This window comes from Primulina tabacum, chromosome 3 (genome assembly GCF_025594145.1).
Source record: "Primulina tabacum isolate GXHZ01 chromosome 3, ASM2559414v2, whole genome shotgun sequence".
NCBI lineage: Eukaryota > Viridiplantae > Streptophyta > Magnoliopsida > Lamiales > Gesneriaceae > Primulina > Primulina tabacum.
In genome coordinates this window covers 46,186,737-46,213,709 of record NC_134552.1, presented here as the reverse complement: position 1 = coordinate 46,213,709, position 26,973 = coordinate 46,186,737, and the positions used below count along the sequence as shown (strand labels likewise).

Below are 26,973 nucleotides of genomic sequence, written 5' to 3'. Positions count from 1 at the left end.
AGTTCGATTTCTTCTCTCAGCTACACCATTTTGCTGAGGAGTTCTAGCTGCTGAGAGCTCATGCTTGATCCCAGTATTTTCTAAAAATGTTGAAAGATTTTGATTGATGAATTCAGTCCCTCTATCAGACCTTATTCGATCAATCCCAACTGATTTTTCATTTAAAAGTCTTTTGAAAAGCTTAATCAGTTGCGCAGCAATTTGGTCTTTGGATTTGAGAAAAATAACTCAAGTAAATCTGGAAAAATCATCCACGACTACTAAGGTTTATTTCATTCTCTCTAAACTCATGACTGGTATTGGACCAAAAATATCCATATGTAACAGTTCTAAGCATCGGGACGATGATTTAAAACCTCTGTTTTTGAATGAAGATCTTACTTGCTTACCAAACTAACATGCTGAACAAATTTGATCTTTTGAAAAATCTATTTTGGGCAAACCATTTACAAGATCATGGTTACTCAGATAGACAATAGATTTAAAGTAAGTGGTTCAACCTCTTATGCCACAACCAGTTTTTAGAAGATTTGGAAGCAATGAAACAAACTGATGCATAAGGTTGATCAGTACAACTGACTTTGTAAGTATTTCCTCAATGATTGCCAGTTAGGATGACCTCATCAGTTGAGTCTCTAACTGAACAAGTGTGTTTGTCGAACTGAACTGAGAAATTATTGTCGCATAACTGAGTGATACTAATCAGGTTATACTTCAAATTCTCAACTAGTAAAACATCTTTGACAGTAAAGTTACAATGGATAAACTTACCCTTACCCACAGTTTTACCTTTGGAGTTGTCTCCAAAACTGATGTTTGGTCCATTTTATTTGATCAGTTGAGATAGCAGATTTGCATCCCCTATCATATGCCGTGAGTATCCATTATCGAGATACCAGGTGGATTCCTTATTTGTACATATCACCTACAATCACACACCATATATGATATTGGTACCCATATTCATTTGGGTCCTAAACTGATTAGTCCTTTAGTAACCCAGACTTGGACCACTCTAACCGACTTTCCAGTTACTGTGTTGCAAATAGTTTTTCTCGTCTTTTGGGAATTAAGTCTGTGGTCTGAGGAAGAAACTGTAAGATTTATACCCTTTTTCAACCGACTGTTATTTTGATACCGTTTCTGAACTGGCTTACAGTTGTAGTAATTGTAATAGTCATTCCTCGAGTGCTGATTTTTGTAACTAAATCATTTAGGTGACCAGTTTCTTGAGTAAGTTGAACTCTCAAAGCTATATCCAATTCCATACCGTTTGGCTCTGTTCTTACTTTCAATCGATTGAACAGTTGGTTTACTTGGTTCTAAGAATTCATTTACCATAGTTGATTTTATAAAGGTAATGTACTTTCCTTTGTCTTTATTCAACTTTGGTTGTGTATCACTTGCAGAATTTTCAACATGACTGTTAAAGCATAAACCGGTTTTATCATCAATTTATTTTTGTAAATTCTGCATTTCAGTTAATGCAACTGAAGACTTGTTCCAAGCTTGAATTAGTTCAGTATGTTTTGAAATCTCAGTTTTTAACTGATATATCAATACTTGGTTCTCAATAATTTTAGTTTTTTGCTTTGCAATCTCCCTTTTAGACTCAACACTTCAACTGACTCATCAGTTTCAGTTTTGTCATTATTGGGATCATTTTGCTCAGCTCTGACCTTCTCAAATGATCGAGCAAGTTTGTGATACTCATTTACCATGTCATGCAATGTGGTAATGAGTTCCTCACGAGTGAAATCAGTAGAGCTGAAGTCAAATACTTGTTAACTTGTGGACTTCAGTTCAGTATCATTTGCCATTAAGCACCTGACTTCTTCTTCGTCATCACTTGAACTGATTCGGCTTTCTGGTTCTGACTCTTCACTGTCAGTTTCTGCCCACTTTGACTTACTCTCCTCAGATAGAAGCACCTCATGTTTCTTTCTGAGAGATTTTTTTTCATCCTTGGTTCTTCTTCTGTGCTCATAGGGCTTTTTTTCCTTTTCAGTTGATTCTCGACTGTCTTTCTTTGGCTTGGGACAGTCGGCAATGAAATGGCCAGTCTTGCCACAGTTGTAGCAAGTGTAAGGTTCTTCTTTGGAGTGATTTTTCCGATACTTCTTCTGGAAGTTTCCTTGATTTCTCCTCATAAACCTTCCAAATTTCTTAACAAACAATGACATTACGGCATCGCTCAGCTGATCAGCAGATTTGTCAACTGAACCAGTTGGTTCCATGTTGACAGCAGTTAAAGCAGTTGTGACATTTGATGTAGAAGGTTTCCCTTCTCTGGTTTGTAGTTCAAAATCGTATGCCTTTAGATCAGCAAACAAATCGTGAAGTTCAACTTTGTTAAGGTCCTTTGATTCACGCATAGCCATAGTCTTGACATCCCACTTTTTGGGAAGACTTCTGACCACCTTCAGTGATATTTCTTTATTAAAATACATATTTCCAAGTGCATTCAGCTCATTTATAATACCACTGACCCTCTCATCATATTTTTGCATCGATTCTCCAACCTTCATCTTGATATTATCAAATTTCTGAAAAACAACTGATAGCTTGTTTTCCTTAGTTTGCTCGTTTCCTTCACAAAGCTGAATCAGTTTCTCCCATATCTCTTTAGCAGTTTTGCACATTTTGATTTTGCTGAAAGTGACTTTATCCAGCGTTTTATATAAGATGTCCTTAGCCACTATTGTCAAGGTTGGCTTTCCTTTTATCCTCAGTTGTCCATTCCTCTCTGGGCTTCTCAATGCGATGAGGTGCCCCATCAGTTATTGCATCTGCTGTATTTGCTTTTAAGATGTTCATGGGACCTTCAGTAATGACATACACATGTCGTTATCTTGTCCAGCTAAATGAGCCTTCATTCTGATTTTCCAGTCATCGAAATCTTCTCTGGAAAATATTGGTATTTAATTGAATGAAGACATGGTGATCAGTTTGTGGATAAGAGACAAGATTCAACTGCTTTGATACCACTTGATAGGATCGATTAATTGGTAAAAGAGTGTTTATAAGGGAGGTTGAATAGACACTCACGATTTTTAGAATCTTTTCGAAAGTTGAGTCCGTTTAGTGACAAACTGAAACTCGAAATCTTGCCAGTCGATGTCAATCAGTTAATAATAAAGTTCGGAAATAAACTGACTGATAGATAGAATAAAACTGAAATGAAAATACACGAGATTTTATGAATGTTCGGAGATTTAAATTACTCCTAAGTCACCCCTTCTATCACAAGGATAGGATATCCACTAAAGATACAAATACTTGTACAGACACACTTCAATTCGGACTTAACAATGCCATAACTAAAACTCTTAGTTTACAAAAAGTTTCACAGTACTCAACTGGAATAAGCACAACTGATCTCTTTTAAAGATCGAATATACAACAAAATGATTTGTGCTAGTAAGCTCGAAAAGTAGCCTAGAATGCTACAAATAAATCTGATAAGTGTGAGCTTCTAATTCTTTTGATATGAGCGAGAATTTCAGCAGAGTAACAGCAAGATTGATAGAATAGTAACTCGTTGATTGTTAGGGGTTGGTTTTCAACTGCCCTTCTCTACTATTTATAGGCTTCTCTTCAACGGTAATAATCAATGTAATTTAAATCTTTATATCTGTTGTTTGCCACATCAATATTCTTCTAACATTCGTACACTGCAGCTTTGCGACGTTCCCACTATTTGTTGCAGTCTTCTTGTACTGTTGTCGGTTGAAAGTCCTTTTCGTTAACTGATGAAGTGTACAGTTGAAGGATCAGCTGATAAGCAATAGCTGATAAAATCACAACTGAATGTAGCAACTGATAGTTTCCAACTGATCAGTCAGTTGTCTGCGTAAAATCAGTCATCTGGTTCAGTTGCCTTTGATAATCTGCCCATTAATCTCTATTTATAGGTAACTGTCAGTTGATTAATTATTCAGTTGCTGATCAGTTAATCCAATCGATTTTAGCATTTGGTTTGTCAAACAACCGAAATTTAGTTTCCAACAGAATCCCTCCATGTATTTTCGTTTTATGGCTTGTGCATACCAAAACTTTGATTTTTAGGACGCGTCCAGGAGACCTAAGGGGTCCTTAGCGGGGCACGACACTTAGCTGCTATTAGAGCGCGTCTAGGAGACCTAAGGGGGCTGTATGATGGTCCTAGGGTGGCTGCACGAGGGATGGTTCGAAGGCAAGGGGTTGGGATTTAAGGCTTGGGCGTGCATGGCTAGGGGCAATCGGCTTTGAAGGCTGCGGCTTGTAGGCGTGTTAAGCTCTGTCCAGCAGGTTCCCTGGGTTCAGTCATGGTCCTAGGAATATTCATAGGGGCTGGACGTGTTGGTTGAGGGCTAGGTCCGAAGGGGATGCATGGAAAGTTAGGCTAGGGTTTCGAATAAAATAGGGGCAATTTCTGTAGCTATTCTAGGCATGTTCAGTGGTTTAATGGGCTCAATTTTGGTTGTATATGGTATCGTTAGGTGTTATTATGTTATGCTTAGAGTTTGGTAAAGTTTGGTTAAGTTTTGAGTAGATTCGAGTTAAAACTGGGATGTACGTTTAAGTTTTAAAAAACGGATCGGGAAATTAGTCGAGGAGCTTAACTTTATGTCTAAGAAATATTTATGAGTGTATTTTAAGGTGTTATGTTAAGTTTGGATGGATTTGGGTCGTCGTTTTAAGGTCTAAGATAAATTGGGAAAGTTAGGGTTTTGGGGGTAAAACGATCATTTTACAACTGAAAAATGTTATACGTCCTGGTAGTGCCCTGAATGCTATAATGAATGTTAAAATAGTCTATTTTTAATGTTGCTGGAATTTTATGATGAAACGTTAATGCTAAAAGATGTGTTGTATGCTTGATTTTATAAGAAAAATGATATATATATGCATGGATTTTTATATATGATGAAAATAATGAAAATTTGAAGGAGGTGACTTAATTGTGACATAAGGATATGATTGGGGATATCGTGAGGGAAAAGGCTCTAGAGGGAGCCTGTCTATGGGAGAAGGCCCAGAGAGAGCCAAGATGCGGGAAAAGGTCCCAGAGGGAGCCCATTTACAGGAGAAGGCCCAGAGGGAGCCCGAAAATTGTATCTTTCGTCAAAATGATATGATGATATATAAGGTCAAGGCTCAGTTCACGGGTGAGAGTGTTGCTGATGTCCCCAGTCGCCTAGGTACCATGGTTATACGTAGTGGATCCATCGAACTACAGCTGATACGAAGTCACAATTAACGATATGAATTCAATAAATGGAAAACATATACGTATATGATGAAAGAAAATTGGTGGAACATTTCATGTTCGCAATCTTGATTTTGATGTTAACAAAACTTGTTATTTTGTTTCTAATGAATTTGCCTAAGTGTGTAGAAGCTGAAACTGATCAGGATTCGAACTGATCAGTTATCAAGCCAAAACTGAACCTATCGAGACGCAAAACTGAAAGCGCCAACTGATTGCCCAAACTGAATCAGTTCAATTGATATATCAAAGACCAGTTCAACTGATTGTCCAGCTGATAGGTGGTTCAGCAGAAGACCTTCAGAAGCCCGGCCAGTTGATGAAGAGCTTAACTGAAAAAGAGAGCATCTGAACAGTTCAGCTGAAGCGGTAGTTCAGCTGACAAAGCCAACTGATTTCACCAAACCAATTCAAGATCAGTCAAGCTAACCAGCTCATAAAATCAGTTAGGAATCAATCAGTTTGCAGAACATGACAAGCTTATTCAAATGGAATCCAGCTGTGTGCATTGAGGAAAAGCTTCTGTCCCGTCAAATGACAAAAATGGACGTTGCAGCAGAGCTTAAAGCCAAAACGTTCAAGAATAGATGTCGAAAAGTATAGACATATTTCAAAGAACAGATTCAAATTGCAACGAACATATTTGATGAGTCTTGGTGTACGGTCTCATTGCCTCTATAAATACCAGAAAATGATCATCAATATACAAGTGTGTAAAAAAATATACAAGTGTGAAAATCAACAGAGAAGGCCATGCTCAACGCATATCAGATTACAAGAAGCAATCAGCCCAGATTTGAGGGAACACTTCAAAGTGTTATCAGCTTAAATTAGAAGCACAATTCCCATAGTATGTGAGAACACCTTCCTGCAGTATTCTTAGATCAGTTCTCACACATGCACACACACAATCACTCACATACATACAGAAAATAGAGCGTATTGGATAACTGAGTGAGTCTTGCACAAAGACAATAAACTTGTGTATGTAGTTTTTAACACATAGAAATTAAACAAGTGTTGGCTGGAAGGTGTTGCCTTTAGTCTAGGCTAGGAGTTCGATTAGGCAGTAGATTAAGTTTTAAGCTGAGTGGGTTTGTACAAGGCATTGTATAAATCAAAGTCTTCTAGTGGAACCTATCCGAGGTGGTAGAAGGGGTGACGTAGAAGTAGTTGAAGTCTCCGAACATCCATAAATATATCTTGTGTACTTAACTGTTTAACTATTTTTTTAAACTGATTTGATCAGTTCGATCTGTTATCAGTTCAGTTTTCACCATAACTGAACTGATATATGCAAGAACCGATCCCCCTTATATCAGTTAATCAGTTTACACAAGTTAAAAGCTTTAAATTGATTAGCTTTCTTAATGAAGGATTATTTCGAGTATTTTATGCTTGGTTTAAAACCAAACGCGATCTAATTCATCGTTTTTTACATTCTTAGAACACGAGTTATTGCAGCTCATGGAGAATATTGTCTTTGAAGCAACCTCGCAGGTGTCAAAACCGATCCATTAGAAATGTTTATGATCAAAGGTTTAAAGTTATGAATATTAATTAAAAGTTATTTTTAGTAAAAATATTTTATTGATGCATGTGATTGTGTATGTACTACTGGTTATCATGATTAATGTTTGCTAGTCATTAGATTCACTAGTTGTGATCTATTAGGGTGAGCATGATTTTGACGGAGGACATTGATGGTCGAACTAATTGGACTGATGGTGCACATAACCCGATGACCTTTGCTAGTTTTCCGCATTATGATTTAAGATTTCTTTAAAGATTTTACGATTTTTATGCTTATGAGAGGATTTAAGAGTTTATGCTATATTTTGGAAAAAAAAATGATAGTTTTAGGTTTGGTTGACGGTTTACGATCTCATGTTTTGAATTGCGTTCTTTTGGATTTTTAAATAATCGGTTGGTTGGTTTATTTTAAATGGTGAAAAAGTATTTTAAAAATATAGCTACGTATATTTATTTTAGGCCGAAAGCTGAAGAAAGAGAAAAATAATTTCTAGTACATTTTAAAGAAAAACGAGTAGTGGACGTTTCACGCAATATACATAATGTATATCTTGACAAATTTAAAATTAGTGGCACATTTATATATTTTTTGTTCGTTGTCTCTACATATTTATAGGTCTATCCATCTCATTACTCGATTGAATTCTTCTATCTCTACTCTCTTTTTTCTTTAACGTCTAACAAGATTGTGATGCAACTCAAATGTGGGTGTATCATAGTACCGTTCATCTGCAAGAGTTTGAAATTTTCCCCCCATATGTTTCTATGTACTCAGAAATGTTGTATCATGATTGTACAAGTGTTGTCGGATCTAATGAATGTCATTTAGCGGTGAAAATATCATGGGAACATGGGATGCCAAAAATCGTCAATTTACCACACGAGCATTCATTTGTTGACAATTTTACCACTCACACGACTTGGTCTTCCTTCAGTCGCAATCGAAGTTGTTTGGTCTCCTACATCATATTTCGTAACACGATGCTCTCTAGATTTTTGCACATTCTTCGTACTTCCGATATCCATATCATGGATTTTTTTCATGAACCATACGATGATCTTTTTTGACATATTCAATTAATTATTGTACGCACCTATATAGGATCTAATTTACTACCGCGGAAATAGGAACTCTATGAACACCCTATAACACACTGTTTAAGGACATTAACATATTAGTCATCATCTCATGATTCCAACCATCGTCATGGGCTAGACTCCATTTCTATTTTGAAATTCCAGCTAAACACATGTGCCAAAAAAATTTTGTTCTTGATTGCCTCCATTTTCACTTCTAACTTAAAAATTTGGTGTTGCATACCAACATAAATCTTTCTAGTGCACATCTTTGAACATAACATTAAAATTTAAGCATACGTTTCTCAAAAAAAATTATGCACACCACGTGGATGTTGAAAATATGGTAGATTCGCAACTGCTCCCACAATTACGTTATGCCTATAATAAATTAGCATTTACCGTTTGCGTCAAAAATAATATGCCGGCCGAGATTCTCCATGAACCATTTCCATGAGTCAGATGTTTCTTCATACACAATGGCAAAAGCTAGTGGTAGACCTTTATTTTTTCATCTAGAGGGACGATGATCAATTTTTTGTGCTTATATTTTGTGTTAAGATGTGCACCATTGACACTAATGATTTTATGGAAGTGTTGTGTAACATCTACTGCTAAAATACTACTGAATTTTTTTTAAAAGGTATAGGCCTTGGCCGAAATATGCGTACTGTTAGACTTAATTTAATTGTGGTAATGAGAGTCAAAACCAGTAGGCCATGATAGTAAAAACAGAAGACAACATAAATAGCAGAAGCACTCGTATCGCTAAAACAGAAGCAGTACTTATCGAGTACTGAACAGCTTGTAAAAGCAGAAGCAGAACATAGCTTAAGCAGAAGCAGAACTTAACGTCTTTCGTTTGATCGTTACAAGTCTTAAATGTTACCGTTACTTTACCTAGTACTAGTATTAATTACACCATTTAATGTTGTACGAAGTCATTAACACGCCTTACAAGTTTTAGTATAAAACAAAGACTGATTATTCTGAAGATTTCTGCAGGACCCTTTTCGGTGATAAAGCTGATTTACTCAGAGTCGAAGAAGCCGTTTTGTTTATAGACATTGGATTCAAGGTTTCTATATATAATTGGATCAATCCAATATAGATATATGATTATCAAGGAATACATTCTCTATCCAACGTTGTTTTGAGCAATCAAGAACTACTCTTTATTTTCAAGCTCAAATATACAGAAAAACAGCACACTTTTTATAGCAGATATCTGATCTTCTGAGATCATCTTGTGCTGATGTTCTGTTATCTCTTCACAAGCTATTCATTTCATTATATCTTATTGAGAGGAGTTTGTAATCTATTCGAACAAGATAAGCTATAATCTCTAACAGGATTCTAGCATTTTTGCAAAAACAAAAAAGAAAGGAACGAGTTTATTCACCTCCTCTCTAAACTCTATATCGATCCCCAACAAGTGGTATCAGAGCGGGTTATTCTTGTTCTGAGAATCTAAAACAGAAATGGAATATTTCAGCAAAGTCCATATGTTCTCAAAGGAGGATTTCTATGATTGGAAGATCAGGATGCAAGCCCATCTTGCAGCCCAAGACGATGATATCTGGTTTGTCATCACAAATGTTCCCTTGAAAATTCTAAAGCTTAATACAGCTATTGCTGTTACTGAAGGTGCACCACAAATGTTTGAAAAGCAAAGAAGTGAATGGACAAGCGAGGACAAGAATAAAGTAAATCTAGACAATGTTGCGAAGGATATTCTCTACAAAACACTTGAAAAGAATACCTTCAGCAAAATCAAAATGTGTCCTACAACAAAAGAGATTTGGGAGAAACTCATCCAAATCTGCGAAGAAATTGAACAGACATAGGAAAACAAGCTGCCTGTGGCAATGCAAAAGTTTGAAAATCTCAAGATGAAAGCTGGAGAAACTATAAGCAAATTTGATGAGCGGTTCAGCAGCTTGGTAAATGAATTGGCAGCCTTGGGAAAGGAACTTGGCAATAGAGAAGTGACACTCAAAGTGACGAGAGATTTACTCAGGGAATTGGACGTAAAGACAATGGCTATAAGAGTCTCAAAAGATTTGAACAAGTTAGAGCTACATGACTTGTTTGCAGATTTGAAAGCTTATGAGTTTGAGTTTGAGTTGGAAGTAAGAAGTGGAGAAGAGCCCTTGTTGAATCTACCTACCAAGGCTCTTGCAGCTACTGCTACTGCTACTGCTACAATTGTTCCAAGTGTATCACCTGCTGCTGTTATTGAAATCACATCTGAAAAGACTGCTGAACAAATCAGTAATGATGCAATGTCCCTATTTGTGAAGAAATTTTCAAGATTCATGAAAAAAAATCATCGAGCATACCAAAATCCAAACCGAAACTTCAAAAAGGAATCACCACCTAGTGATATGACATGTTTCAACTGTGTAAAAATTGGACATTTTATTGCTGGCTGCCCGAAACCTAAGAAGGACGAACAAAAGAAGAAGGAGTACAAGCGAAATGATAAGAAATCTAGAAGAGACCGCAAAGCAATGATTGCTGAAGAAAGTAAATCAAAATGGGCAGATTCTAGCTCTGAGTCTTCTGACACAGATAGCCATTACAGCGAAAGTGATGAAGAAGAAATCAAGTGTCTCATGGCAAACACTGAATCATCCTCAACATCTGGAGAGGTATTTGATTTCGATTTATGATGAATTTACACGAAATGATTTAGTTAAAGAATTGCATGACATGGTAGAAGAGTACTCAAGATTTTCTCAGTCATTCGAGGAAGTTAAAATTGAAAATCAAAACTTAAAAGATCAAATCAGTAAGTTCACTTGCTTGCAAGAAAACAACTGCAGTGATCTAAAAGTTGAGATAAGTAAATTGAGAACTGAGAATGACAGAGTAAATGCAGATTACCAGACGATGATGTCTGAATCAGAAGCTATCATTACTGGTGAATGCATGGAATAAGTCTTCTGTTTCATTAGAAATAATGCAAGAATTACATAAGCAATCTGGAGATAGTAGTGGTCTCGGATTCAGTAATGATGAAAGCACTTCTGAAACAAGTACAAATCCAAAACTGGATATGAGCAAAGGGAAATACATTCACTTTGTTAAATCCAGTATGATACATGAACCAGAAGTATCAACTGTTCAAATTGAAACGTTTGTGAACCAGACGAACAGAAGTAAACATTATAGTCTGGGATACGTTGAACCCAAGAGTAGAGTCCATCAGAGTGCTGGATCCAATAGAGCATTCAACTCAAGAGGACAACCCTCTGTGAAGGTTAGAAACTACCAGTACTATAACTGTAGACCAGTTCAAAAGAGATACAGACCAGACGATAAAAACATAAGGGAAGAACAACATCCTAAAATGCATTTTGTTAGAAACAACATCAATAGACCTTCTATTGCACGCACCTCTGGGGATCCCCGAAGTACAAGATCATCTAAAATTGTACAAATGTGGGTTCCTAAAGGACTGATAAGGCTTGGACCCAAATAGATTGGGTACCAGTTACTAAAACTTGTGTTTGCAGGAACAAGAGAGGAAAGCCAAGATAAACAGCTCTACATGGTATCTGGACAGTGGATGTTCCAGACATATGACTGGGAAAAAGAGTCTACTTTTAGAAATAATGAGTTGTAATGGACCAAATATAACTTTTGGGGACAACTCAAAAAGTAAAACCGTGGGTAAGTGTAAGATTATCTATGGTAATATCATTATAAATGATGTGCTCTTGGTTGAAAATATATGTTACAATTTAATTAGTATTAGTCAACTGTGCAATACTGGATACTCAGTAGCTTTTCAGAAGCACACATGCACAGTTAAAGATGCTAATGAGTCTTTACTCTTAACCGGAAAAAGAGAAGGCAACACTTACAAAGTATCATGGAACAAAGATTCATGTTAATGTTCCTACATGTTTCGTTGTCTCCCTTAGTGATGAACATTGGCTATGTCACAAGAGATTGAATCATCTTAAATTCAAGTCTATCAATAATCTCAAGAAGCAGAATATAGTTGATGGTTTACCTGCTATTAGTTTCGTTAAGAATCATGTATGTTCTGCATGTCAACTTGGCAAACAAGTAAGATCTAGCTTTAAGAATAAAGGTAGTAAATCAACATCAAGATGTTTGGAATTATTGCATATGGACTTGTTTGGTCAAATCTCTATCATGAGCATAGGGGGAATGAAATATACTCTTGTTGTTGTTGATGACTTTTCTAGATTTACTTAGGTAATATTTCTTGCTGGAAAATATCAAACCAGTGGCCTTCTGATCAAGCTTCTGAAAAAGATTCAAAATAAAAATCAGTTTCTATCATTAAAATCAGAAGTGATCGGGGCACTGAATTTACTAGCTAACAAAATTCTTGAGTTGTACTTGGATGAACAGGGTATTCATCATGAATATTCAGCTACCAGAACGCTCAACAAAATAGAGTAGCTGAAAGGAGAAACAGAACTCTCAAAGAAACTGCTAGTACAATGCTAGCAGATGCAGACATCTCTCAGCGCTTCTGGGCAGAAGCAATCAACACAGCGTGTTACACACAAAACAGAACAATGATCAACAAGAGGCATAATCAGACTCCATATGAGATATGAAAAGGGAGTAAGCCTAATATATCATATTTTCATGTGTTTGGTTGCAGATGCTTTATGAATAATAATGGTAAAAATTATTTATCAGCATTTGATTCAAAATCAGATGTTGGACTTTTTTTTGGATATTCAACAGTAAGCAAAACATATAGAATTTTCAATAATAGAACTCTTAATGTTGAAGAATCTATTCATGTTGTCTTCGATGAATATAGCAGTCACTACAAAAAATATTAATATTTACAGCATAACATTAACGGCGCACACTAAATGCACGCTGTTAATTTTCTTATTCGCGGCGTGCCCATACATGCGCGCTGTTAATATTATTAGATCTCACACAAACAACAGCGTGCAATAAAGGCACGCTGTTAATGTTATTATTTGCGGCGTGCCTGTGTATGCGTGCTGCTAATATTATTAGAGCTCACACTAACAACACCGTGCAATTAAAGCACGCTGTAAATATTTTTTTTACAGCAAACCAAAAGCGTGCTGTTGAAATGTATTATTGACAGCGTGCATTGACCGCTATTAATAATATGAAATAAAATTGCTCCATTTTCCCAAATACTCAATCGATTTCCCAAATACAGCCGAACGTTAACCTCTACCTCCACGCTTCTCTGAATCATTCTCTACCTCCACGCTTCTCAATCGATCGTCTCCCCTTCACTCAATCGATCTTCTCGCTTCACTCAATCGCTCAGTGGCTTCTCGCTTGACGCAAATAAGGTTTCTTTTCTCAATCGAGAATTTTTGTGGATGCATACATATTATTAGGTTTAAATTTTTTTTGGTTTTGCTCAGTTTTTTAACCACTTTATGTTCTTCTTGTTCAATATGAGAAAGTTGAGAAATTGTTGGTATTATTTAACTATGTGAAGTGTTGTTAGTGGTTACCCTGTTAAGTGATTTGTCAAATAGCATTTCTTGAGTTCTTAGCCGTGGGCTGCTGTTTCCTTGAAGTCAGTAAGAATTGGAATTTTCAATAAGGCTGTTGATTGTAGGATGAAAGTGAAAGGATGCAATCCTGATATTGTTCATTACAACACTGTAATTTTGGGGTTTTGCAGAGTAGGTTGCGGTGCTGATACTTGTAAGGTTCTTCATGACATGTCTTTGATTGGGTGCTTACCGAATTTGGTGTCGTACCAAACAATATTTTGGTAATGCTACTCGTTGTCTCTGTTAAAAGCCACAAGACCCATATTGTAGGCTCATAAAATTTTCATATTGCCCTTAATGAAAATGAAGTTGGCCTAGTCTTGACTTGTTTACACAAGCAACTGAAGGCTTCTAAATTCAAAGATTCGATTTAATGCCATTAGTCCACTCGATTTGCCAACTAGAAATTGATTTAGAGAAGTTCCCAGTAAATTTCCCATCAGCACCAACCTTGTAATAAGGCGAATCCTCCGGAAATTCGGTTGGCATCGATAGTCGGTAGAAGCTCGGTTTCCATTCAGCAATGAACTTACGTTATTTTATAGGATTGCATGAACTTGAAGAAATATAAACAATGAGCTAAATATTTCTTGTATTGTCGTTTTTGGGTTTCATTTATAGGATTGCATGAACTTGAAGTGTAACGGGAGGAATCTGGTACACTAAATCATAGTCTAAGAGGGGGAAAAAGTAATATTGTAATGGGTGATTACTGTCATGAAGTTTGGAGTCGAAAATATTGTATGTTGAAATAAGCTTGTTATGTTTATGGGTAGCATGTGCTGAATCTTTGCAAATGGTAATTTATTTTAGTTTCTAAAACAGTGGACTTGTAAATACTAAAAGTTTAATGAACTGTGTTTCGGTTGGTTTAGTTATATCTGAAAGGAAATATTTTATTCTTTTATTATTTTGATAAATTGATATATCAATTTATGATTTTGCCTTTCTAGGGTATTGTTTGATTTATTTCTAGATTATAAAATCTTGCTTGATTTATATCTAGATATTATAGGATTTGTTTTTAATATGATTTTTATCTCCAAGATATTTTATCCTTGTTAAAAAGAGTTTTATATCCAATTAAAATATTTTTCCATATTTTGTACGACTCTTCTATGGAATATCTTTTAGGTCAAGCCATTGATATAAAAAAAAATAGTCCTACAGCCGTACTTGGGGTGTAGAGAAAGAGAAGAAGAAGTGCTATTCAGGGAGAGTGGTTGTGGAGAGAGAAGAGCTTTGGAGATAGAGTGAAGCTAGGCTCTTCATGGAGACCTTTTGTGATCTTTTGAGTGATCTTTTGGAGAGTCTCCTTTCGTGGTTTTGAAGAGTGTTCTTTTGTGTCTTCGTGAGCTTTCTCGTGTGTGATCTCTGCATGGTTTTTCGTGGACTTAGTGCATAGTCCTTTTACAAAGATTACTGAAGAATATTTTGAATGTTGAAGACTTTGTGTGATTGAGTCACAGACTTTGCCGTGTTGCCGATTGGTGTTGCCAACACTCAAAAACAACACTGACGCAGAGTGTTGATCGAAGAGTGTCGTCGTTTGGTTTTAAGCAACACGTTTTTTTATTTTATGCATCTAGTTTTTATGTGGTTTGTTTTGATGCATTTTTAATTCTTTGGAGTGTCAAGGAATTTGGTTTTGTTTTCTCACTAGTATTGTTTTGGTGTAAACGATTTACATAATTTTTCTAGTGAATTTTTTGCCATGAGGCATCGCACAAGTATTCGTACTTGTGCATAATTTAAATCTCATATTAATTTATTAAAGTTATATTTGTGTGTTAATACTTAATTTTCGCTGCATGTTGTGTGCTCGTGTTAACAACACCAAAGCACAACACTAACTACTGATACACACATTATAATATTTTAATTAATTTCCTGTATGTTTATGAGCAACAATTCCTTACAAGTGGTATCAGAGCCAACGCTTGATACACTAAGTGATTGATTCTGGTTTATTGTTGCTTTTTTTTTACAGGAAATTTAACAGAATCCCAATGGACGTACTATCCACGAACACTGCTGTTTTGAAGGAAAAGTGCTGGCTACAAGTCAATCTGCACGGTGTTGCCTCTGGTGTTGTAACACCGGGCCGCAACACCACTTCAAAATCCTTGTGTCTTAATGCTAAATCTCACAATGACTCAGGTAATCATGAAATCCAAGATACTGATTCTGATGAACTCACATTTGAATGTGTGCAGGCTATGTATGAAGAGCTATACGAAGATTGGATCAAAAGAAATGAAACAAATTCTATGCTCTCTAAGGAGAATACAGATCTTAAAGAATGTGTGTCTCGACTTGAAGCTGTGCTTAGAAAGAAGGATCTTGAGCTTCGTAGTGTCAAGGATGATCTTGAGAAAGCCTCAAAAACTCTTGGAAAATTGAACTCCAGTTCAACAAAATTTGACTCGATGCTAATGATGGGAAATGACAGTAGAGCTGGTCTTGGATACGTGAAAAACACATATGAACATGGAGAAACTTCCAAATCCGGATCACAATCAACTGTTTTCAATAGGGAAAGGAAAGTCGATCCGATCCCTTCAAAGATTGATCCTGTGGTGAAAACTCTCCCAACCAAGATGCAAAAGCCGAAACAAAGGAAGCGACATTTTATTTGCCAATACTGTCATAAGCCAGGTCACATCAGACCATTCTGTTTTAAACTGAGAAATGACTATATGAACTGGCATGCAAATCTGGTGTTGCCCAACACCAGGCGCAACACAACAGTCAAGAAACCTCTTGTGAAGAAAGTTTGGGTACCAAAAGCTGTTATTCATTGCAATGTCATTTATACGTCTTTAAAAACTAACATTGCAAGTGCATGGTACTTTGACAGTGGCTGCTCACACCACATGACCAGATCTAAAGAACACCTCACGGATTATGTTGAAGTAAAAAGTGGGCGTGTAACCTATGGTGGTGGTGCCAAAGGAAGAATTGTAGGTAAAGAACCCTGAATGTTGACGGACTTCCTGAACTTCATAATGTTCTACACAGTTGAAGGACTTAACTCAAACTTAATAAGCATAAGTCAACTTTGTGACAATGATTTACATGTTAAGTTCAATAAAAATAATTGTGTAGTTTTTAATGATGTCAATGTTTGTGTAATGTCAGGTACTCGTTCTGCTGACAATCGCTATCAATTGGGAGAAGGTGATGGTTGCCTAAGTGCCAAGGTGAGTGATTTAGACCTATGGCATCAAAAACTGGGACACGTGAGTATCAATACCTTGAAGAATCTGCGTAAGTTTGATGCTGTGAGAGGTATGCCCAATTTAAATTTAGGTGCCGTGTATGCCTGTGGTCCATGTCAGAAAAGTAAACAAACCCGTGTTGCGCACCCGAAGTTGCAACACTTTGGGATAACACGGCGCCTTGAACTCTTGCATTTGGATCTAATGGGTCCGATGGAAGTTGAAAGCTTGGGTGGTAAGAAATATTCGTTTGTTTGTGTTGATGATTTTTCGCATTTTACTTGGGTAAGTTTTCTTAGAGAAAAATCTGATACTTTTGATGCTTTTAAGAAATTGCATGCTAGGATAACAAATCGGTATGATATGAGGGTGGTTAAAATAAGAACCGATCATGGTGAGGAGTTCGAAAATTCTCATTTTATTTCTTTGTGCCATAAGAAAGGTATCACTCATGAATATTCATCTCCGAAGACCCCTCAAAAAATCGGCATAGCTGAAAGGAAAAATCGAACCCTCCTAGAAATGGCTCGGATCATGCTTAGTTCTAAGAATATGTCAAAATGTTTTGGGCCGAAGCTTTAAATACGGCATGTCACATTTCCAACCGTGTTAATTTAAGGAGTGGTTCTACAATGACCTCATATGAGATTATCATGGGAAGAAGACCAAACCTTAAATATTTTCATATTTTTGGTTGTGTAGGTTATGTGTTGAATGATAGAGATCAAGCTAAATTTGATTCCAAAAGTGATAAATGTTTGTTTCTTGGATACTCTACTAATAACCGTGCTTATCGTGTATTTAATCTAAGAACCAGGACTACAATGAAATCAATTAACATTGGGTTTGATGATCTTGCAGATCTGACAGTTAAAAAATCGGAGGATGATGTAGAAGAATTGCTGGATATAAGTGAGCCACTGACCAGAAACAGTGTTGAGTCTGGTGTTGAGACCAGTGAAGCAACACCAAGCACAACACCGCCTCTGAACCAAATAGAAATTGTGGATAATGATAACGATGATAATGATGATGTGGTGATCAATTGTGAAAGAGAAATTCCCAACAAGATTCAGAAGAATCATCCATCATCACAAATCATTGGTGAATTACATGATGGTGTGCAAACAAGAAACAAAGAAAAGGTGGACTACTGCAAAATGATTGGTTTAATCTGCATGAGCTCCACATTTTCCCAGCCTATATCAGTCAACCTAAGGGATTTGAACATACTCACCACGTGGACCATGTCTACAAATTGAAGAAGGCCCTGTATGGACTGAAACAGGCTCCACGGGCATGGTACGGTAGGTTAGCTGACAATCTGATAAACTTGGGCTTCAAACGAGGTGAGGTTGACAAAATCATTTTCATTCAAAAACTGAAATCTGATATTTTGATCTGTCAAGTATATGTAGATGATATTATGTTTGGTTCTTCATCTGAAATATTTGTGAATAACTTTGTGGATTGCATGTCATCAGAGTTCGAAATGAGCATGGTAGGAGAACTAAATTTCTTTCTTGGATTACAAGTTAAGTAATTTCATGATGGTATATTGTGACAACTCAAGTGTTAGACATTTCTTAGAATCCTGTTCAACACTCTCGAACAAAACACATAGACATAATACGTCACTTTATTCGAAATTTGATTGAAAAAGGCATAATTCGACTGGAATTTGTTAGGACTGAGAATCAACTGGCTAATATATTCACGAAACCTTTGGACTTTGAGAGATTTTTCAATCTTCGGAAGTCTCTCATCATGTGCGTACAATAATCACACACACATGTTGTCATTGGTGTTGCCAACACCGGTGACAACACTATTTTTGCATGTCTATTTTTAGGATGTTAGACATACTGCATAATCATAATCATCCTATTTATTTGTGTAATGTCTGAACAGTGAAGGCAATTTCTGAAAGGTACTCTCTGAGTGTTCATACTTCCAATCAAATGTTGATGAATAAATTATGCTCAATCCAAGGCATCGAGTAGTTGAGGACGTGATCTTGTCTAATGTGAAAAAGTGACTTGGAAAATGTGAGCATAAGGAGAAAAACAGAAAAGAGGTAAATAAAAAATTGTTTAGAAGAAAATGGAAAAAGCTACCTAGAGGAGTCCATTGAAGACCGTTCTTCTAATGTGGGAGCTACCACTTCTAAGTAAAATAGTAATGAAAAAAGCTACCTAGGGGAGTCCATTGAAGATCGTTCTTCTAGTGTGGGAGCTACCATTTCTGAATCAAAATAAAATTTTATGGATGTTTGAATAAAACTCAGTGGTGTTGCCAGGAGGTGTTGCCAACATCAAGTTCTGACACAGCACAGTTTATACACTGCCTGACATTTTGATAATTCATCATATTGGAGGCATATTTAGGACATGCATATTGATTTTTGTTTCGTGAATTCATCAGGTGCAGTGACATATCAGTGTTGACCTATGACAGTTGATAAAAACCTTGATTACCTAGATTTTGAATTTATGTGTATACTTGTGTCAGTGAGTTATAATCGACGTGGGTCTTACTGATATTCTTTTGAAATCGTCGTAACACGAGTTTGAATCAATTTTACTGTTTGATTTTGGTAATTATTCTTGCTTGTTCTCATTTACCCTTGCAATTTTTTTTACTCTCGTGATTTCTTTGTGCGTTTTTGTGCGCAACTCCTGATATACCTCTATAATTTTCTCTCATATTCTACAAGTGGCTGAGTAGATGGTGCTTTTGGAAGTTGGCTTATATTCTGGCCAAAAAGGGGGAGTAGGAGAACCAAAAATGACACATAAGAAGATAAAGGATGAATACTTATGTTCTGTCTGTAATGTTGTTTTTGGGTCTCTCTTATATCTGTTTGCGTGATTATTGAATTTTTCTTTCGTATGTCTCCTTATGTTTTTAGGTGTTCTAATGATGGTGTTGAAAACACTGTCAACAACACCAGTGCTCTAACATGTTTAATTCAGGGAGAGATGAACTTTAACTCAGGGGAAGACACACTCTAATGTAGGGGGAGCTTAACTGACTGCGATGCTTACCAAGATTATCATTTTTGGATGTTTTGTCCAGAAAGGCAAAAAGGGGGAGATTGAAAGGAATATTTTATTCCTTTATTATTTTATCAATTTATGATTTTGCCTTTGTAGGTTATTGTTTGATTTATTTCTAGATTATAAAATCTTGCTTGATTTATATCTAGATATTATAGGATTTGTTTTTAATATGATTTTATCTCCAAGATATTTTATCCTTGTTAAAAAGAGTTTTATATCCAATTAAAATCTTTTTCCATATTTTGTAGGACTCTTCTATGGAATATCTTTTAGGTCAAGCCATTGATATAAAAAAAAATAGTCCTACAGCCGTACTTGGGGTGTAGAGAAAGAGAAGAAGAAGTGCTATTTAGGGAGAGTGGTTGTGGAGAGAGAAGATGCTTTAGAGAGAGAAGAGCTTTGGAGATAGAGTGAAGCTAGGCTCTTCATGGAGACCTTTTGTGATCTTTTGAGTGATCTTTTGGAGAGTCTACTTTCGTGGTTTTGAAGAGTGTTCTTTTGTGTCTTCGTGATCTTTCTCGTGTGTGATCTCTGCATGGTTTTTCGCGGACTTAGTGCATAGTCCTTTTACAGAGATTACTGAAGAATATTTTGAATGTTGAAGACTTTGTGTGATTGAGTCACAGACTTTGACGTGTTGCCGATTGGTGTTGCCAACACTCAAGAACAACACTGACGCAAAGTGTTGATCGAAGAGTGTCGTCGTTTGGTTTTAAGCAACACGCTTTTTTATTTTATGCATCTAATTTTTATGTGGTTTGTTTTGATGCATTTTTAATTCCTTGGAGTGTCAGGGAGTTTGGTTTTGTTTTCTTACTAGTATTGTTTTGGTGTAAACGATTTACATAATTTTCAGTGAATTTTTTGCAATGAGCCATCGCACAAGTATTCGTACTTGTGCATAATTTAAATCTGATATTAATTTATTAAAGTTATATTTGTGTGTTAATACTTAATTTCCGCTGCATGTTGTGTGCTCGTGTTAACAACATCAGAGCACAACACTAACTTCTGATACACACATTATAATATTTTAATTAATTTCTTGTACGTTTATGAACAACAATTCCTTTCAATATCAATTTGTTCCATTAGTTCTAAAGGCTCACACTATTTTATGTACGGTTAGCTTACGTTAAAGGCTTCACTATTATTCTGAAGGCTCACACTATTAGTTCTAAAGGCTTCCATTAGTTATATCAATTTGTTCCTGTAGCGCATATTTTACTCATTTTATTTTAGAGTTAAATTAAAAATATTATACAAGCATATTTGAAATAGTCTGACATCTGATTAATTCTAGAGCAATACCGATCTCTGTCAAATATTTTTGAAAGAGTGTTTTTTTTTTCTTTCCTTTTGTGAAAGATCAAATCGATTAAAATTTTAATTATTGCAACGATTGCTGGTATACATATATACACCTCTATGAATTTTTCTGTTTTTGACACATTAGTTAGTGCCAGTATATCAAACAAACAAAATAAATTTCAATAATTTTACTACTCTTGGAAAGGCCTTGTAAAATACATTTTTTTTAATATATATATATATATATATATATTAAAGAAGAAAAAAGAAAGAAAAGAATGGGAAAAAAAGCTGTTACTGTTTACCTCCTTTTCTGAAAACAGTTCAAAAGAAAATTGAGCCTCTTTACTTTTGTCATTTTTAATCGTCCTTTTCGAGTATTTGAGCATTAGCGTCGTAGGAGGAGGCTCAATGACCCTGTAGATTTTGTCAAGTTTGCTATTATATTTCATTTATTACCAATAATGTTGATTTTTATTATTATTATTATGTTCATGAATTAAGTGAGACCAATAAAGTTTATGGTTAATAGATCTCTAATTCCATGAAAAGTTGACATTTGATCCGCAACTCAACAAATCCATTAATTCAAAAGTGGCTGAGATGCTGATGCATGGATAGTTGAATTTTGTGAAGAGGGAATGGAGATAGATAGATATCCTTGTTCGGACTATTTTGGATCAATTAATCTTATGTTTCAATAAATAGAGTAAAGTTTATATTGCTATTAATTCTTTCCATGACCACAACTCTACTTAGAACCTCGTTTGTCTTCTTAAGGTTTGGGTGATTTACGAAATGGATGAGGAATGGATTCATCTGCCTTCAAGGCTTGTACCCGAGTATGAAGAAGGGGTACAAAAATTTATTACACGAGTTAGGAACTATGCCAAAACACGTGAAGTTATCTTATGTCCTTGCAAGTGTTGTAAAAATAAGAAGTATATGAAATTTGACCAAGTGTACGACCACCTAATCATTAAGGGATTTGATCCTTTTTACACTATTTGGATCTTCCATGGATGAAAGTTATAACTCACAATCTCAAGTTGAATGTAGTTCAGGAATTCATAAAGGAATGGAAGTAGAGAGGCATATCACTTATATAAGGAAGTCTTTGCACCTGAAGAAGAGGTTGGACACAATATGTCTGAAGCAAAAGATGATGAGTTTGCTAATTTATTAGAAGATGCAGAAACTCCTCTCTTCCCTGGTTGTACAACTTATACAAAGTTGTCAGCAGTCGTCACGTTATATAATTATAAGTCTACTAATGGTCACACTGATAATAGTTTCAATGAGCTCCTGGAGATCTTAGTTGACATGCTTCCAGAAAAAAATACACTTCCAGAAACTGTTTACTCGATGAGAAAATTGTTGAAACCATTTGATTTAGGATATGAGAAGATTATTGCTTGCCTAAACGATTGTTGTCTATTTAGAAAGAATCTTAAAGACCTTGACTCGTGTCCAAAGTGTGGTTCCTCAAGATGGAAGGTAGACAAAGTCACCACCAAAGTTCGTAAAGAAGTTCCTGAAAAGGTGCTACGGTATTTTCCCGTGATACCAAGATTGAAAAGGATGTTTAAATCAAAAGAAATGACCGAAGAGATGATTTGGCACTCCAACCACAAAAGTCAAGATCATATGATGCGTCATCCAGTTGATTCAGTAGCTTGGGATACAATAAATCATAAGTGGCCAAATTTTGCATCAGATCCTAGAAATCTCTGCCTTGGTCTTGCAACAGATGGATTCAACACTTTTGATGACCTTAGTTCCAGATATAGTTGTTGGCCCGTTATTTTTTGATAATTATAACCTTCCTCTATTGATGTGCATGACAAAGGAAAATCTTATGCTGACATTATTGATTCCAGGCCCGTAGCAACAGGGAAATGATATAGATGTATACTTGGAACCCCTTGTGGAGGATTTGAAGGAGTTGTGGGACACAGGTGTGGAGACGTATGATGAATTTACTAAGTCGATGTTCAATCTGAAGGTTATTTTGATGTGGACAATCAATGATTTTCCAGTTTATGGAAACTTAGCTGGATGTGCCACAAAAGAGAAACTCGGTTGCCCAATATGTGTTGAAGACATATGTTCAATGTGGCTTAAGTATAGTAGAAAGTTTGCGTACTTGGGCCACAGGAGATTTTTTTCCCCTAATCATCCATTTCGTGAGAAAAAGAAGTGGTTTAATAGGAAAAAAGAGAGGGGAACAAAAGCGAGACTTTTGAATGGGTTAAAAATTCTCAATGCAAAGAAAGATATTGAAAATGACTGGGGTAAAAAGAAAAAGAGTGACAATGTCAATACTTCAAGGAAAAAAAGGAAGAAGCATGGTAATTCAAAAGAGTTACTTAACCCAGTACAAACGTGGAAGAAAAAGTCAATCTTTTTCGATTTTCCATATTGGAGTGTAAGTTATTTACACTCTATTAATTATTTTTTATATAAATTTTTTTTTTTTATATCTTAAATTGTTAGAAATATTCTGAACTAACGCTATGAAACGTGTTGATGGTTACTTTTAGGGGCTCTTACTACGTCATAACTTAGATGCGATGCATGCTGAAAAGAATGTCTGCGAGAATATCATAGGCACACTATTGAACCTGAAGAAAAAATCCAAAGATGGTGTGAATGATCGCAAAGATTTGATGCATTTAAAATTAGAGAAGAATTGCATCCTCAAGAAAAGGGAGAAAATAAATATCACTTGCCTGCCGCACCCTACACATTGTCTTAAAAAGAAATGGATGTATTTTGCTCTCGGTTGAAGAAAATAAATTTACCCGATGGCTATAGCTCAAATATTGGTAACTGTGTTTCTTTAGAAGAGCAGTAAGCTTATTGGGCTGAAATCTCATGACTGTCATGTTCTAATGCAACAATTGCTATCGGTAGCATTGAGAAATCTTCTACCGAAAGGTCCGATTAATGCTATATATCTGTTGGGTGCATTTTACAATGAATTATGTCAAAGAGTGCTATATTCGAGGAGAATATTGCTGAAATTATAACACTCTTTCATGTGAATTTGACAATTCATTTAGCAAATAGATTATTGCTGATTTTAAATAGGATGCACATTGAGGAGCTTAAACAAATAGATTGTCGTTTGTTAAGTAATGAGACGTTATAAAAGCAACATACGGAAACATTTGCTGAATGGTTATCAAAACATGTTCTTGATAATTCTTCAGACCGAATTCAATGGCTAGCTCACGGTCCAAGAAAGCATGTTACAAGTTATACATGTTATATTATAAATGGACATCGGTTCCATACAATTGATGTTGGAAGGTCGACACAAGATAGTGGTGTTTCAATTGAAGCCGATACTATTTGTCAATCTAATGCTAATGATTATTCACATACAGTAGGAAGACTATCATACTATGGAGTTATACGAGATATTGTTTTGCTTGACTACTATTCTTTTAAAGTTCCTATTTTTAGGTGTGATTGGGCCAATCATGGAACTGGTATCAAAATTGAAGATGGTTTTACACTCGTCAACTTACACCAAGGACTAAAAACTTTTGGAAGTGATCCTTTCATTTTGGCATCACAAGTAAAGCAAGTATTCTATTCTAGGGACGACGATGAGTCAAATTGGTATGTGTTGCAAAAAGCACCGCCTCGGGGTATTCCTAACATGAATGTGGTTGAAGAGGATGCCTATACGTCATCAACACATCTTGATGTGTCCCGACTGGAGATTAACATTTATGAGAAAGAACAATATGCAAGGAATGAGTGTGACGGAATTGATGTGACTGAGACATGACTGAAATTTTCAGCAGTATATTTTATAGTTATTTATTTTAATTGATATATGTTCTTTGCAAGTTATACAACTCTTTATTTACTGTTGCAATAAATTTGTGTGCTTGTTTATTTTCAGCTATATATCATGTCATACTACATGTTTGATCAGGTCATTACATAGCATTGGAAAAATGAGCAAAATGGGCAAAAAACGTAGCAAAGCATCTGCAGATGAAATTCAGGTGATATGTTCTATTTTACATCATTGTTTATTTTAATAAAGTACACTTGTATATTTCAATACCTCTTTTTGTCATTTTACAAGAACACGCAGCTAGTAGGTTATCAGGAATGAACTCTAACAATTCAGCTAATTCATCCGAAGATTTGTATGATAATGAACCGATTGATGACAACAAAACCGATAAGAAAAAAGGTCGGGGAACATCAAAGTTGAAAATGATTAGTGGTCAAGACAAGCGCAAAGAGGTGGAGCGTAATGATTTAGGACAACCGATTGGAGATAATTCAGTTAAATACACATCTTTTCTAGGTTGCATGATAAAGGAATTTGTGCCATATACATTGGATGGATGGAATGACATAGATGAAGAAGTGAAGGATATGATGTGGAGTTGTCTTCAGGTAATATCTTCAGTCACTTAATATTTCATTTCAATTTTTATTACAAGTTGTAGAAATATTTTTGTGTTTCTATGTACAGATGACTTATAAAGTTGAAGATTGGGAAAAAAAATCAATTTTTCAAAAGTTAGCTAAATTGTGGCGCAATAGAAAATCCAAACTGCAGATACTTGTACGAGAAGCTAATACAAGTCGAGTGGCTTCACGAAATCTTAGTCTTTTGAAGCCCGAATTTATGGACCAAAATCAAAGAGATTTGTTTGTAAAGAGGACACTATCACCTACCTTTCAAGTAAGTATTAATTCACTTTTCTTATAGGTATGAAATAATATTAATTCACTTGAATTTTATCATTGCTTCATCCTGTGTAATACATTGCTTCTTTTTGTTGCAATTAGCATGATAATACTTGCAATTAATTATCTTGGTTATGTTATATCTCAGGAAAAGATTGAAAGATTTAGAGCAATGAGGCTAAAACAAGACCATATTCACACAATGAGTCGGAGAGGTTATGCTCGTTTGACTCAAATTATGGTAAATATTAATTTTTATCTTTTATAATTTAAGTAATAAGTAATGGTATGTATATATATATATATATATATACATACATTTTTGAATTTATAGATTTCTATATCTAAGGAGAAGACAACTCAGGGAGATACAAAAATTACAAGATCGCAAGTTTGGATTGAAGGGCACAAGAAAAAAAACGGGGAACCTAGTACTCAAGCTGTTGTAGAGAAAATGGTTATAGAATTATGTCTTTTTTATTTGCATCAGATCCTAAGAAAAAATGATCAACCTAAATTTGTTATTTTCTCAGAAATTATCTTTGTTATTTGCAGAAACAAATACAAGAATGTCCAACTGAATTTCAAAACACAACTAACATTGCTGATGATACAATTAGCCTTGTGTTTGGCAAGGAAGTTCGGGGTAGATTGCGTGGGATGAGCTTCGGAGTTACACCATCAAAAGTTGGAGCTTATGTACAACAAAATGACACTGTTAAACAACTTCAAGATACGGTGCATAACCTTCAACAAGAAATGCAAGAAATGAAGTCCATGTTTTTACAAAGTACGAGACAACAAAATAAACAAGAACAAGTTAGTAATTAAGCAACATATAAAATCAGTTTGATATATTGTACATTTAAATTCTTTTGACTTATCATGAAGACTGCATGCTTGACACAATTTGTTTGTCTTGGGTTGTTAGTGGTGGCAATGGTAGCGGTGTTGGGAATGAAGTTGGTAGCAATAGTGATATCAATATTGATGCAAAGAGAAGTTGTGATTTTGATACTGTTAAAAAATATCTTGCTACAACTCAGGTAATTATCTTAAAAGTATGTGTTTCTAAACTACAAGATTGTTACAAAATAGGAATCGTAAAATTAATAAATTTTTATTGTTTATTTGCAGTCAAATCTGAAGAATGTGAGTTGTGGAGATATAGCTAATAGTAAATGTAAGTTGCTTCATTGGTCTGTTGATGGATTAGTTGTTGCGGAAGTTCGAATTGCATCTAC

General features: G+C 35.5%; 2 protein-coding genes across 3 annotated transcripts; both read left to right on the top strand.

Annotated features, from left to right (window-relative positions):
* The first annotated feature begins 15,445 nt into the window (after positions 1-15,445).
* LOC142539151 (uncharacterized) lies at positions 15,446-26,768 on the top strand. Of its 2 annotated transcripts, XM_075644426.1 has the most exons (7): positions 15,446-15,570; positions 24,957-25,432; positions 25,512-25,724; positions 25,878-25,970; positions 26,079-26,186; positions 26,285-26,548; positions 26,661-26,768. In XM_075644426.1, exons 2-7 carry the CDS (start codon positions 25,139-25,141, stop codon positions 26,673-26,675), a joined length of 987 nt encoding a protein of 328 aa, XP_075500541.1. In that variant the 5' UTR covers positions 15,446-15,570; positions 24,957-25,138; the 3' UTR covers positions 26,676-26,768. The 2 variants fall into 2 exon arrangements, with proteins under 2 accessions (XP_075500541.1, XP_075500540.1); XM_075644425.1 differs by lacking the exon at positions 15,446-15,570 and having other exon boundaries at positions 24,091-25,432.
* On the top strand, positions 16,451-18,005 carry LOC142539150 (uncharacterized). Its single transcript, XM_075644424.1, has 2 exons — positions 16,451-16,701; positions 17,493-18,005. The coding sequence occupies exons 1-2, from the start codon at positions 16,545-16,547 to the stop codon at positions 17,891-17,893; spliced, it is 558 nt and encodes a 185-aa protein (XP_075500539.1). The 5' UTR covers positions 16,451-16,544; the 3' UTR covers positions 17,894-18,005.
* Positions 26,769-26,973: the final 205 nt, after the last annotated feature.

Bases quoted from the DNA above. Each gene is read 5' to 3' on its own strand.
- LOC142539150 (XM_075644424.1), top strand. From the start codon at position 16,545: ATGTCAGGTACTCGTTCTGCTGACAATCGCTATCAATTGGGAGAAGGT. The intron at 16,702-17,492 runs GTATGCCCAATT...ATGATCTTGCAG, and splicing joins TAAGTTTGATGCTGTGAGAG to ATCTGACAGTTAAAAAATCG.
- LOC142539151 (XM_075644426.1), top strand. From the start codon at position 25,139: ATGAACTCTAACAATTCAGCTAATTCATCCGAAGATTTGTATGATAAT. The intron at 25,971-26,078 runs GTAAATATTAAT...TCTATATCTAAG, and splicing joins CTCGTTTGACTCAAATTATG to GAGAAGACAACTCAGGGAGA. The intron at 26,187-26,284 runs GTTATAGAATTA...TGTTATTTGCAG, and splicing joins AAGCTGTTGTAGAGAAAATG to AAACAAATACAAGAATGTCC.